The 12747-nt window shown below is 28.0% G+C and overlaps 7 protein-coding genes and 1 pseudogene across 7 annotated transcripts; 3 read left to right on the forward strand and 5 right to left on the reverse strand.

Moving 5' to 3' along the window:
* Positions 1–462: 462 nt before the first annotated feature.
* EHI_145260 (uncharacterized protein) lies at positions 463–768 on the reverse strand (the record flags this gene model as incomplete). The annotated part of the gene is made up of 1 exon (XM_643668.1): positions 463–768. The coding sequence occupies one exon, from the start codon at positions 766–768 to the stop codon at positions 463–465; it is 306 nt and encodes a 101-aa protein (XP_648760.1).
* Positions 769–908: 140 nt separating this feature from the next.
* Positions 909–2410, reverse strand: EHI_145270 (annotated as a pseudogene).
* Positions 2411–2492: 82 nt separating this feature from the next.
* EHI_145280 (uncharacterized protein) lies at positions 2493–3095 on the reverse strand (the record flags this gene model as incomplete). Its single annotated transcript, XM_001913868.1, has 2 exons — positions 2493–2947; positions 3038–3095. The coding sequence occupies 2 exons, from the start codon at positions 3093–3095 to the stop codon at positions 2493–2495; spliced, it is 513 nt and encodes a 170-aa protein (XP_001913903.1).
* Positions 3096–3324: 229 nt separating this feature from the next.
* EHI_145290 (uncharacterized protein) lies at positions 3325–3774 on the reverse strand (the record flags this gene model as incomplete). Its single annotated transcript, XM_645862.2, has 1 exon — positions 3325–3774. One exon carries the CDS (start codon positions 3772–3774, stop codon positions 3325–3327), a length of 450 nt encoding a protein of 149 aa, XP_650954.2.
* A 3004-nt stretch (positions 3775–6778) lies between these two features.
* On the forward strand, positions 6779–8642 carry EHI_145300 (uncharacterized protein; the record flags this gene model as incomplete). Its single annotated transcript, XM_001913869.1, has 4 exons — positions 6779–6963; positions 7020–7122; positions 7214–7731; positions 7796–8642. 4 exons carry the CDS (start codon positions 6779–6781, stop codon positions 8640–8642), a joined length of 1653 nt encoding a protein of 550 aa, XP_001913904.1.
* A 790-nt stretch (positions 8643–9432) lies between these two features.
* Positions 9433–9738, forward strand: EHI_145310 (uncharacterized protein; the record flags this gene model as incomplete). Its single annotated transcript, XM_647732.1, has 1 exon — positions 9433–9738. One exon carries the CDS (start codon positions 9433–9435, stop codon positions 9736–9738), a length of 306 nt encoding a protein of 101 aa, XP_652824.1.
* EHI_145320 (uncharacterized protein) lies at positions 9739–10334 on the reverse strand (the record flags this gene model as incomplete). Its single annotated transcript, XM_001913870.1, has 2 exons — positions 9739–9981; positions 10119–10334. The coding sequence occupies 2 exons, from the start codon at positions 10332–10334 to the stop codon at positions 9739–9741; spliced, it is 459 nt and encodes a 152-aa protein (XP_001913905.1).
* A 1447-nt stretch (positions 10335–11781) lies between these two features.
* On the forward strand, positions 11782–12276 carry EHI_145330 (uncharacterized protein; the record flags this gene model as incomplete). Its single annotated transcript, XM_001913871.1, has 1 exon — positions 11782–12276. The coding sequence occupies one exon, from the start codon at positions 11782–11784 to the stop codon at positions 12274–12276; it is 495 nt and encodes a 164-aa protein (XP_001913906.1).
* Positions 12277–12747: the final 471 nt, after the last annotated feature.

Below are 12747 nucleotides of genomic sequence, written 5' to 3' on the forward strand. Positions count from 1 at the left end.
GAATTTTAGTCAAGCATATATTAGAAGTGTATTACCTCCTGAATTATGGAAGAGAATCGAGAATGTAGCATTTGAACCAAATGTTGTGAGAAGCTATGAACGCTTGAATTATATTTCAGTGCCGGAAGCTATTAGTACACATTCATCTGATGATTATTATCATAAAATTCATATTGGTTCAAGAACAAATCGAGAAGATAATAAAGGTACTATTTTAAGCCAGCTGATTTTGAAAGAAGAGGATTGCATCAATATTTATATAAACAACCTCATTTTAATAAAATAGAAAGTGGGAAAGAGAATTATGAAATGATGAAGAATGTTCATAAACAATTAAAACATTGGGGAACAAGTGATAAACGTACTGATTATGAAAAAGTATTACTTAGAGTATCTCCTGATGATGATAAAATTAATCATTTTAAAACAATAAATGGAAAAATTAAATTTTATAATAAATAATCAATTACTTTCTTTCTTTGGTTTTGTTTCTTCTTCTTTCTTTTTATCTTTTATTATAAATCTATTCTTGTATTCTTTCTTTTGTTCCTCTTTCTTTTTGGGATGTCCCACATTAATCCTTTTTTTTCTAGCTATTCTATAGACTAAGCTCCAGTATGGTTTCTTTAGTTCTTTTATTTCTTCATCTTTTGTGTATTCTTCAATGGAATTGACTAATTTGACCATGGTGTCTATAAATTCATCTGCATCCATATATACAAACTTACCCATAGCATGGTCTGCTATCATGTCTTTAATGGTTGTCATGTATGAATGATTAAACAGATCGAAATAAATAGTTTAAATAGTCAATTTATCTCTTTTATGGTAGTACATTATTCATACTCGTACTCATATTCATATTCATATTCTATTTCTGGTTCCACTTCTTCTATTTCTTCTACATTTTATTCTGCTTCTTCATTTACATCGACGTTTTCGTTGTTATGTTTAAAGTTATTCCAATATTTTTGTTGATCTTGTAATGTTAACTCTTTTGGAATGTCTTCAACTCTTAAGTCTTCTTCTTCTTGTTTTATTATTGGTTCAATCTGTTCTGTTAGTATATTTTTAGAATCGCTTTTGTCTCTTTTTTGTGATGGATTCGAATAGAATAATATGTCTTTAGCAAGTAATCTATATCTTTTTTCTAATTCATCAACTTCATGCTTACGGGTTTTAACGTCATCGAAGAGTTCTTTATCATCGATTTTTGTAGTAAGCTTCTTAACTTCTTTGACTTTTCGTTATTTCTTAGCAATAACTGGTTTTTTAATTTGTTTTTCTTCTTTCTCTTTATATTCTTCTCTTTTCTCTTCTATTTTTTAATTGGTAATGTATCATTCATTATTTCATTATTTTGAGCTTCTTCTGTTTCGATTAATGCTTCATTTTGTGGATGTTCTATTTTTGTTTCATTTATTGCTTCTTCTCTTTCTTCTTTCTCTTCTATTGGTAAATAGTGTTGTAATTATTCTAAATGTATTCCTCGTTCATAATCTCTCTTTTCTTGATATTCATTAGTACTTCTAAATGATGTTTTCGTTTTGAGTTATCTCTATTTTTTATCTATCCATTCTTTAATGGAATGTCTATTCTCTCTTGGTGGTTTAGGTAGTATAATATTTCTATCTGGTTCTTTTTCATCTTTATGTATTTCTATTTCTTCTTCCATTGCTTTATCTTTTATTTCTTCAAGTATTTGTGGGATTTTATCTTCTTTAATGTCCAATAGACTTTTTTCTTTAATTATTGAGCCATTTATGATAAGTCCTTCTTCTTGTGCTTTTATGTATTCATCTATATTTTGTCTATTATTTTCTCTTATTATATCTCTTATTTCTAATAATTGTTTTGCCATTTCAGCTTCGTTTGAAGCATCTATTCCTGCTTTTTGTAATATCTTTGTAACTGGACTAGTATAGGTTAATATATCTGAAGTATCTTCTGGACTAATTAATTCATATAAAGGTAATTCTTCTTGAAGCTCTTTATCATTGGTATCAATGTTATCATCTGTTTCTATGTCTATAAGTTGCTCATTCTTATATTCATTTATGTTTGGATCATCAAATATATCTAATTGATTCATTTTCATATTTACATCTACGTCTTCAATTATTGAATTCTTTGTTTTATCAATATCAATAAGATTAATTAATTCTAGTCTATCTGTTGTATCTATTTCGATATCTGGTTTATAGAATGTACCATCTGTATAATTATCTGGATGTAAATCAACATCATCATCTTCTTCAAAGTAATAATCTTCTCCATTATCTGGATCATATATGTTATTTATTTTATTGAATATATAATCATTGTAATTATCATAGTATTGGTTGTTATGAATACTTCTATAACTTCCCCATTTTCTTTTTAACACATTTGGTCTATACCAATAACTCATTATTAAAATAAAAATAAAAGATAAAAGAAATAAATAGATTAAATTATTTCCGTTTGAATTCAACCATGTCTCAATTATTCGTTTACTTTTGTATATCATTATCTTCTTCTGATACACCTTCAATGAGAGTTGAGTCTTCAGCATTTAATATTGGTTCTTTTCTCTTTAATGGCAAATCAAATACATCTCGTCTAATTACCTCTTCTAATGGTTCTGACATTTGTAAATCATTTAATATTTCATCTACATAAGCAGCATCTATATCATCTATATTGTCAAATGGTGGTAGTTCTTCATGTAATTTGTAATTGGCAGCTATTGCATTTATTAAATTTGGTGGTAATTCTCCATATAATTTTTGTAACATTGATATTCTATCATTGTCACTGTCATTTTCAATATATAATTTCTCCTTTGTAGTAAGTACAACAGTGTTTTTATCTAGCCAGTCTCTATCTCCTTTATTTCCTGCTAAAGTCTGTAAATCTTTAAAACTACCTGGATTCAATACTATAATGGTGGGCATAGTTATTTCATCTAAATGTCAATATTATACATTGACTCTTGCTTTCTCACCTCAAGTTGAAATAATAGCTTTGAAGTCTTCACATTCTATTGAGTTCAAACTTGCATCATCAAAAAGTCGATAGTCGTATTCTCTACTTTCATCATAGCCATCTGCCATGATTCTTCATCGGAATTCATATACTTGTTTGTCTTTGAGGAGATCGTTGATAAATTCAGTCTTTCCTCGTTTGGTTTCTGAAACAATCACTAAGGCGGGTGGCTTTTTAATGTCTACTGTTTCTAGAGTGTGCATCCACACTCTTGCTCCCTGGACTACTGGATTTGTTTCTTTCCAGGGACTCAATTTTATATTTATTCTGTTTCTTCTTTCTCTGCTATGTTGTTTGTCATACATTTCGCTGAATTTTTTCATTGTTCATTACCCAGGCTGGGCTTATATTTCTTAAATAAGCGATTGCTTCAGCTTTTGAGTTCATCCTAAGGGATTGTTCTATCATCGAATCCCCAACCTTGTACCCCTTTGTCGTCTTTAAATTACCATATTCTTCGAAGACAGCTTTTGTTTTGTGTTTTTTACTTTGGTTTTTTATGTCATCAATAATACTCAGATATGAACCGTCGAAAGCGTCTAATTTTGTAAACGGACTGAAATTTATCTTCATTTCTTTCCCATTGATATTTACGAATGGTTTTCTCATTATATCTACTTGGTTTTCTAATATAAAGAAAACATAGCCATGTTTGTTATTTCCTTCTGTTGTCTTACCATAAGCTAGATATTTTATATTCTCTTTATTTGTCTTTGTTGAGCACCAAGTCGTTAAAGCTTCTTTCATTGTCTGTAATGTTGGGGGTAGTATGTAAGTTCTCGAAGTTGATATATGCAAAACCCGCGATTGATTTAAAATGGTAATAGTTTTGTTTATTTGAATTCATTGTTGTTTTTTTTTTTTTGTTCTTTAAGGTTTTTTTTATATTTTTTAATTTGTCTGTTTTTAAAAAAGTGTCTGTTTGAGTCTTAGGTTTTAATCTTTTTATTATTTAATTTTTTTTTGTTTTTATTTATTTATTTAGAAAAGAATGTGCAACGGTATTCTTGTTACTACTCTTTCAGAAATTATGCAGAATATCAAAGAACAGCTGGATTTCCATTTAGAACGTGATAATTTTTTGTTTGTTCGTTGTTTAATTTATTGGATTTCTTATTTCCAGAGAAGATGGACTTTTGAAAATTATAAGTTCGATTCTCTGGTTATGAATTATTTGGATTTCTTTATTGAAGATTGTCACTCTCTTCTTATTGGAGGTGAAAGATTAGCCAAGCTTCTTATTGCTTTAAGAAATTATACTTGATACAAGGGGATGCTTATTGTCACAAATATTATACTAGTCATTTCATGTATGAAATCAAGATTTTATTCTTAATGAACATTTTGATTGAAACACTTCCAAAGAACAGTTAAATAAACTATTAAGAATAATACTATTCTATTATTTAATGATACTACCATCTTTATATAGTTATTATATTATTTGATGTATGGATCAATGCATAAAAATGATAGATATGTTTCTGAAGAAGAAACAGAAATAGAAGACAGAGCTTTAAAATTAGCGGATATCAATTCTTTTTAACAGATTTAAAGAGACTGACTGAAACGTGGAATGTGTTATGTAATAGTTTTGATATATCATTAGGCAATGATCTATTAAGTTGTGTCGCGTCAAGTCTATGACCGAAGGCTATACTAAAACAATAGAAGAATTTGACAATAAAATTAAAACGTTCAAAAGAAAGAATTTCCTTTTAATTAAAACGATAAAAGAAAAAAGGAAAAGAAGGATGAAGAGAGTAAACCAAGAAGAAGAACAGTGGAAATATTATAATTGAATATTTCTTAATTAATTTAAAATTTTGGTATTTATTTTTGTTATTTAAACAATAAAAAGAAATAAAAAGCATTCAATTAAAATGATCAATATCACGAATATACTTACCTGAATCAAGTATATTAAGTAAGAACAAAAGAGGACCATAAACCAATAAATTGGAATGAATATCTACAATGAGATATTCGACTATTTATTCATTTAGTCCGAGTATTTCAAATGATACTTACATTCCCAAACACGGAACCAATAAATCAAACCATATAATACTATTTCAGTATTATTATTCATGGATTGACTTGGCTTCACTCTCGCCTCCTTAGCAATAGCTGGGAGTAATACTGAGAGATGCAGCTTGTTACAAATACCATTAAAAAACTTTGAATGCTATATACAATAAAAATGTTTAAATAACAAATTAAATGATTGTATGAGGTAATAAAATGCCTATTATATTATAATTATAATAATTATAATAAAAATAGAAATTGCCTGCTTTGTTTCTTTTGCCTGTCTAAATGTCTGTTACATCTTAATATTTAAACTGTTGAAGAGGGGATAACAAACGTATCAATAGCACGTGTGACTCTCCAGAAGAAAGAAGCATGCAACAACATCTGGGCAATATAAAAATGTCCGATTTAATAGATTACTTCAGAAGTATTGATGACATGAAGGTAACTCTGTTCAAATTTTTTAGAATGCTTCGATAAGGAACAGAGAATACCATGCAACTTGCCCACGTATGATATGCTAATGGAGAAAGAAGCAGAACATGTGAAAGAAATTCACGATATGACAGAAGAAATGATGGAAAATTATGCAGAAGTCATCATGTTATATGAAGAAAAGGCATCAGAAAGTGAATGAGTAGAGTTAATAAAGAGAATGGAAAAGAAACCAAAAGTTACTAAAGATAATTAAAATTAATTTAATTCTTTTTAATATTAATTTTGGTTTTAATAAATAAAAATAAATAAAATAAAAAAATAATAAATTAATTATTATTCCAAATCATTAACGAAATGGAAATTTTCTAACAATTCTAATAAACCTCCAAGTTTATTAAATCGTTGAACCTTAGTGCAAGAATCAACGAAACATGTTAAACAATAAAATAAAACATCACTATAATTATAGTGTGTCTCCTCAAACCTCCTAATAAAATACATGATAGAATAGATTAGACATTTAGATTCTAAATCTAAAGTTTCACTTTCGAGGATATATTTACAGGTTTCGTTGATGTCTTGCACAATGCTAGACAAGAGGGGGAACATCGAATGAAATAAAAAGTACTCCAGTTTAAATAACACATGAAACGTGTAAACAACACGACAGACAGGCACTTAAACAGACAATTCTAAATTAATTGAATTATATTATTATAGTTTGACAGACATTCTTCTACCTCATTCATTACCTCATACATACAATAAACAGACAAAATAGAAAATTCCAGGGATAATAAATAGTTCATCTTACTAATATCAAACCATTCAATTGAATGTGACATAAACCAAAGGAAAATATTACGAGTTCAGATCAATGCACAGACTCGTAACAATTAATTTTATACCAGATGAACAAATGCCAACCGATACAATAATCAAAAACGCTATGGAACAATAGTGTACTACAAGAAATAAAGAGGCATTAAGTAAATCAACAAGAGGACACAATAAACACGTGCACATGTTCTTTGAACTAGATGAAGTTGCTCATAGTCGCAAAAAAACCTTGTGTACAGCTTAATGGAGAGAAACATTTTGTTAAATTTACTAAAGTAACTGAAAGTGAACAGTATGATGGAAGTTTTAAAAACATAATAGAATATTTAAAAAATAACATATTAAACATCCCGATAGTGGAGCTGTATTTAGTGAGATGGGCAAATTAGAAACGGACAGGGGAAGATTTGGAGATAAAGATATAGGTAAAGCGCTAAAAATGCCAGATCTTGAAGAAGCACACGCTTATTTAAAAAGTGTTAGTCTCAAGGGTTATATGAACACTGTTCAAAATTTTGACAAGATATGGAACCAAGAACACGACAGAGATAACTATCGACGTATTAGAATTAAATTGCAACCTTGGAAAGAAGATAATTATCTTGTCAAAAATAGTAGAATCCGGTTAGAATCAATGTTAAAGGGAAATAAAAAAGAATCAAAACTCTGGTACTAGTTAGTGATACACGAATGGGTAAGACGGAATTTGTAAATGACCTGCTTAAAGACTTAAAAGTGGATGAATTTAGAAGTCATTTTATGCTCAACAGACACAATGAAAATGTTATATATGATATCAGATTATTCGACGATGCGAATTTAAATGACATAACTTGGTCAGAGTTTAAATCACTAACCAGTACTAGGAGAAGAGCATATTACAATAAACAATAAAAATTCACATGTAAAAGTGACATCGATTCCAACTATTTTAGTTTTAAATCCAGGAAGTTGGAAAGCTTTACCACGAACAACTAAAGAATATGAAGACTTCGATTGGCTGGAGAAAAATACAGTAGTGCTACAAACCAAAGAAAAGTTGTTTATTGAACCACCACCTAAAGCAGAAGCAGTACAAGATAAAAGTAAATATGATAGATTAGATCCCAAACTAGTTGAAATGTTTATGGAGAACGAAGTTGAAGAAGATGTTAGTTTAGATGATATGGGAGATGACACAATAGATGATTTAAATGAAATAATAGAAGAATTAGAAGAAGAAAGTATGCCTCCTCCGATAGTACTTGAAGAGCCAATGTCAGTTGAAGAAAACAGAGAGAAAAAGAAGTCTTTAATATTATCTCTGTTAAAAGAGAATAATAAAGCAATACTACCACCTAAAGAATCAGATGTTGAATTAACTCAAAAAGCTAGAGAACTAGCAAATAGGTGGTTAGGTGGTAATTTTAATTAACTCTTTTTTTGGTTTATCTTTTATTTTTATTTTAATAATGAGTTATTGGTATAGACCAAATGTGTTAAAAAGAAAATGGGGAAGTTATAGAAGTATTCATAACAACCAATACTATGATAATTACAATGATTATATATTCAATAAAATAAATAACATATATGATCCAGATAATGGAGAAGATTATTACTTTGAAGAAGATGATGATGTTGATTTACATCCAGATAATTATACAGATGGTACATTCTATAAACCAGATATCGAAATAGATACAACAGATAGACTAGAATTAATTAATCTTATTGATATTGATAAAACAAAGAATTCAATAATTGAAGACGTAGATGTAAATATGAAAATGAATCAATTAGATATATTTGATGATCCAAACATAAATGAATATAAGAATGAGCAACTTATAGACATAGAAACAGATGATAACATTGATACCAATGATAAAGAGCTTCAAGAAGAATTACCTTTATATGAATTAATTAGTCCAGAAGATACTTCAGATATATTAACCTATACTAGTCCAGTTACAAAGATATTACAAAAAGCAGGAATAGATGCTTCAAACGAAGCTGAAATGGCAAAACAATTATTAGAAATAAGAGATATAATAAGAGAAAATAATAGACAAAATATAGATGAATACATAAAAGCACAAGAAGAAGGACTTATCATAAATGGCTCAATAATTAAAGAAAAAAGTCTATTGGACATTAAAGAAGATAAAATCCCACAAATACTTGAAGAAATAAAAGATAAAGCAATGGAAGAAGAAATAGAAATACATAAAGATGAAAAAGAACCAGATAGAAATATTATACTACCTAAACCACCAAGAGAGAATAGACATTCCATTAAAGAATGGATAGATAAAAAATAGAGATAACTCAAAACGAAAACATCATTTAGAAGTACTAATGAATATCAAGAAAAGAGAGATTATGAACGAGGAATACATTTAGAATAATTACAACACTATTTACCAATAGAAGAGAAAGAAGAAAGAGAAGAAGCAATAAATGAAACAAAAATAGAACATCCACAAAATGAAGCATTAATCGAAACAGAAGAAGCTCAAAATAATGAAATAATGAATGATACATTACCAATTAAAAAATAGAAGAGAAAAGAGAAGAATATAAAGAGAAAGAAGAAAAACAAATTAAAAAACCAGTTATTGCTAAGAAATAACGAAAAGTCAAAGAAGTTAAGAAGCTTACTACAAAAATCGATGATAAAGAACTCTTCGATGACGTTAAAACCCGTAAGCATGAAGTTGATGAATTAGAAAAAAGATATAGATTACTTGCTAAAGACATATTATTCTATTCGAATCCATCACAAAAAAGAGACAAAAGCGATTCTAAAAATATACTAACAGAACAGATTGAACCAATAATAAAACAAGAAGAAGAAGACTTAAGAGTTGAAGACATTCCAAAAGAGTTAACATTACAAGATCAACAAAAATATTGGAATAACTTTAAACATAACAACGAAAACGTCGATGTAAATGAAGAAGCAGAATAAAATGTAGAAGAAATAGAAGAAGTGGAACCAGAAATAGAATATGAATATGAATATGAGTACGAGTATGAATAATGTACTACCATAAAAGAGATAAATTGACTATTTAAACTATTTATTTCGATCTGTTTAATCATTCATACATGACAACCATTAAAGACATGATAGCAGACCATGCTATGGGTAAGTTTGTATATATGGATGCAGATGAATTTATAGACACCATGGTCAAATTAGTCAATTCCATTGAAGAATACACAAAAGATGAAGAAATAAAAGAACTAAAGAAACCATACTGGAGCTTAGTCTATAGAATAGCTAGAAAAAAAAGGATTAATGTGGGACATCCCAAAAAGAAAGAGGAACAAAAGAAAGAATACAAGAATAGATTTATAATAAAAGATAAAAAGAAAGAAGAAGAAACAAAACCAAAGAAAGAAAGTAATTGATTATTTATTATAAAATTTAATTTTTCCATTTATTGTTTTAAAATGATTAATTTTATCATCATCAGGAGATACTCTAAGTAATACTTTTTCATAATCAGTACGTTTATCACTTGTTCCCCAATGTTTTAATTGTTTATGAACATTCTTCATCATTTCATAATTCTCTTTCCCACTTTCTATTTTATTAAAATGAGGTTGTTTATATAAATATTGATGCAATCCTCTTCTTTCAAAATCAGCTGGCTTAAAATAGTACCTTTATTATCTTCTCGATTTGTTCTTGAACCAATATGAATTTTATGATAATAATCATCAGATGAATGTGTACTAATAGCTTCCGGCACTGAAATATAATTCAAGCGTTCATAGCTTCTCACAACATTTGGTTCAAATGCTACATTCTCGATTCTCTTCCATAATTCAGGAGGTAATACACTTCTAATATATGCTTGACTAAAATTCAATTGGTATGGATCATCATCCATCAATTTGTGTTGAATAGTTAAATCATTCAATTTATCAACAACAATATCACTGACTAGTTTAATATCATTCAAATACTTTATTAAAGCCAAAGGAGCAGCAATACCAGACATTTGATCTACATTTGTTGAATTTAAACATCTCTCCCCCTCTGGTGTTGTTTTAAAACAATTTCCATTAACACGAATAATCTTTCCATTATACAAAACAGGCAATGTCAAATTTATACTCTCAGGATGAGTAAGATAATACAAAGCTAATTCTTTCTCACTAAAGACAGTAGAAATATATATTATCAACAATATTTGGATTTTTCTCTATTGCCACCTTCATTAATTCAAGTGCAGTATTCCTCTCAAATAAATCTCCATTCTTATATCTCGTTTCTAAATATTTATATAAATTATTTCCTTTCAACGCCTCATTAAATTCATTAAATTCTTTAATATTAAAAATACTACTTACACCAAAAGCTTTTGCAATATCATTAAAATACTTTGCTCCATATTTTTATATCCTTCTTTAATCCCTTGAACCATTGAAACATCTAAATGAGCAGATGGATCATTAACACTCTTACCACCTGTCAATTCACTATATTTATCTTTTATATAATCCTCACGATTGTTATTGGTTTCTTTTCTTCAATAAAATCATCATCTACATCAATAACCATTTTTCTCATTCTTTGAGGTTCTTTTTCATCTAATGTTTCTTTTCTATTTGGTCAAGGTGGAGTATAATATACTCCTTGATTATTATTCTGTAATATATCACTCGTATACTTAGAAGTATTAAATGGTTTATATTTTGTTTGATCAACTCTCATAGAAGTACTAAAAGGATGATATTGTTGCTGAGTATCTCTTCTTATTCCATCATAATTAAATCGTATTGAACCATATCTTCTTTTATGAAGATTTAATCGTTGTTTTCTCTTCTTAACCAAACACATTAAAATAAAAAGTTAATTAGGGGTTAAAGTTTTTACTACTTCTAATACTTCTTCTACTGCATTCATAACATTCACTTGTCTTCTACTTTCAAAAAATGCAAAGAAACAGCTAACTATTAACATTATACACGATAATATAAGCATGACTATTTTACGGATAATATTCCATGTACTTTCTTTAAACACATCTTCTGTACAATTATGCGAGTGATTAGAATCACTGGAGTCTGCACTCATATTATGAATTATTCAGTTCATCTCTTTATTCATATGATTCATTCTAGAAATAACTGTCCTAGTAATACACATGAAGTAGAATTTGTTTTTAATACCCCATTGAAATTAAATTAAATAAAGGAATGTGAGTATATAAAACTTCTCTTTTTGAATTACTCTTCAATAACACAAATTATAAATCATTTTGTAATTGTTTTAAAAGAGTTAAAATATTTAAAGCATTGATTAGTCTCTCAATAGGTGAAATAAATGTAGAAGAAATAGGATTAAATTTTCCTATTGTTAGTACTACATGGTTTCCAACATATATTCGTTCCAATATTGATCAAGACACTGCTGATGACAAAGATATAAATAAAGTAATTAATATGATTAATTCAAGTACTCATTTACAACAACAAGTCTATTATCCAGGTGGAGCATTTCAAATTAATACAATTATTAAAGCTATGACATTACAAGAACAAAACTATTATGGACCTACTAGAGTAGAAGGATATTGGAAATATGATTCACCTGAACTTCAACCATTTACAAATGAAAATGTAAGTATTCCTTTTTATCCATGGTACTTCATAGGAGTAGAAACACCAAATAACAATGATAATAAAAGTATTAAATTTAATTGTCAATGGTATATCACTGTTCATTTTGATAGATATATTTGCACTCCAATAGAAGAAGAACAAACAATGAATTTACTTGATTTAAATGTCAATTTAACCAATGAAGAAATCAAACAAAGAGAAACACTCACATATCAAGCAGAAAATAATTCAACATATGAAAAAGTAACTATAGCATTTCCAGAAAAAGAAGAATCTACATTTATTTTAATTATAAAAGATAAACAAATATATTAATTAACTCATTTTTATCATTCATGTCTATCATTAGCACGACAACCAAACAAGAAACTTTAATAAGAAAAGATGAATTAAATAAAAATACATTCAAAGTAACAGTGAATACAAATGATATAACTATCGAAACAACTACAAATGGAATAACAACATTCACCAGTGAAAATTACATTGACCGTATTCAATTAATCAATCAAGTACCTGAACCAAAAATCCAAACAAAAGCAGTTACTATTACTGAAAATGGTTCATACACTATCACTCCAGATGATAATCTTGATGCACTTGATTATGTTTATGTAACTACAAATGTACCACAATATAAAATAGATTCTATAAAAATATATAACAACGGAAATAAATTAGCAACAGTAGCAACAGATACAATATATATTACAGAAAATAACACTGATATTGCAGATTTAATACCAGCAGATGGAAAATTACATAAAGTCGTAAATAATACAGACT

The sequence above is a fragment of the Entamoeba histolytica genome, genomic scaffold (genome assembly GCF_000208925.1).
Source record: "Entamoeba histolytica HM-1:IMSS scf_1104750518507 genomic scaffold, whole genome shotgun sequence".
Classification (NCBI taxonomy): domain Eukaryota; phylum Evosea; order Mastigamoebida; family Endamoebidae; genus Entamoeba; species Entamoeba histolytica.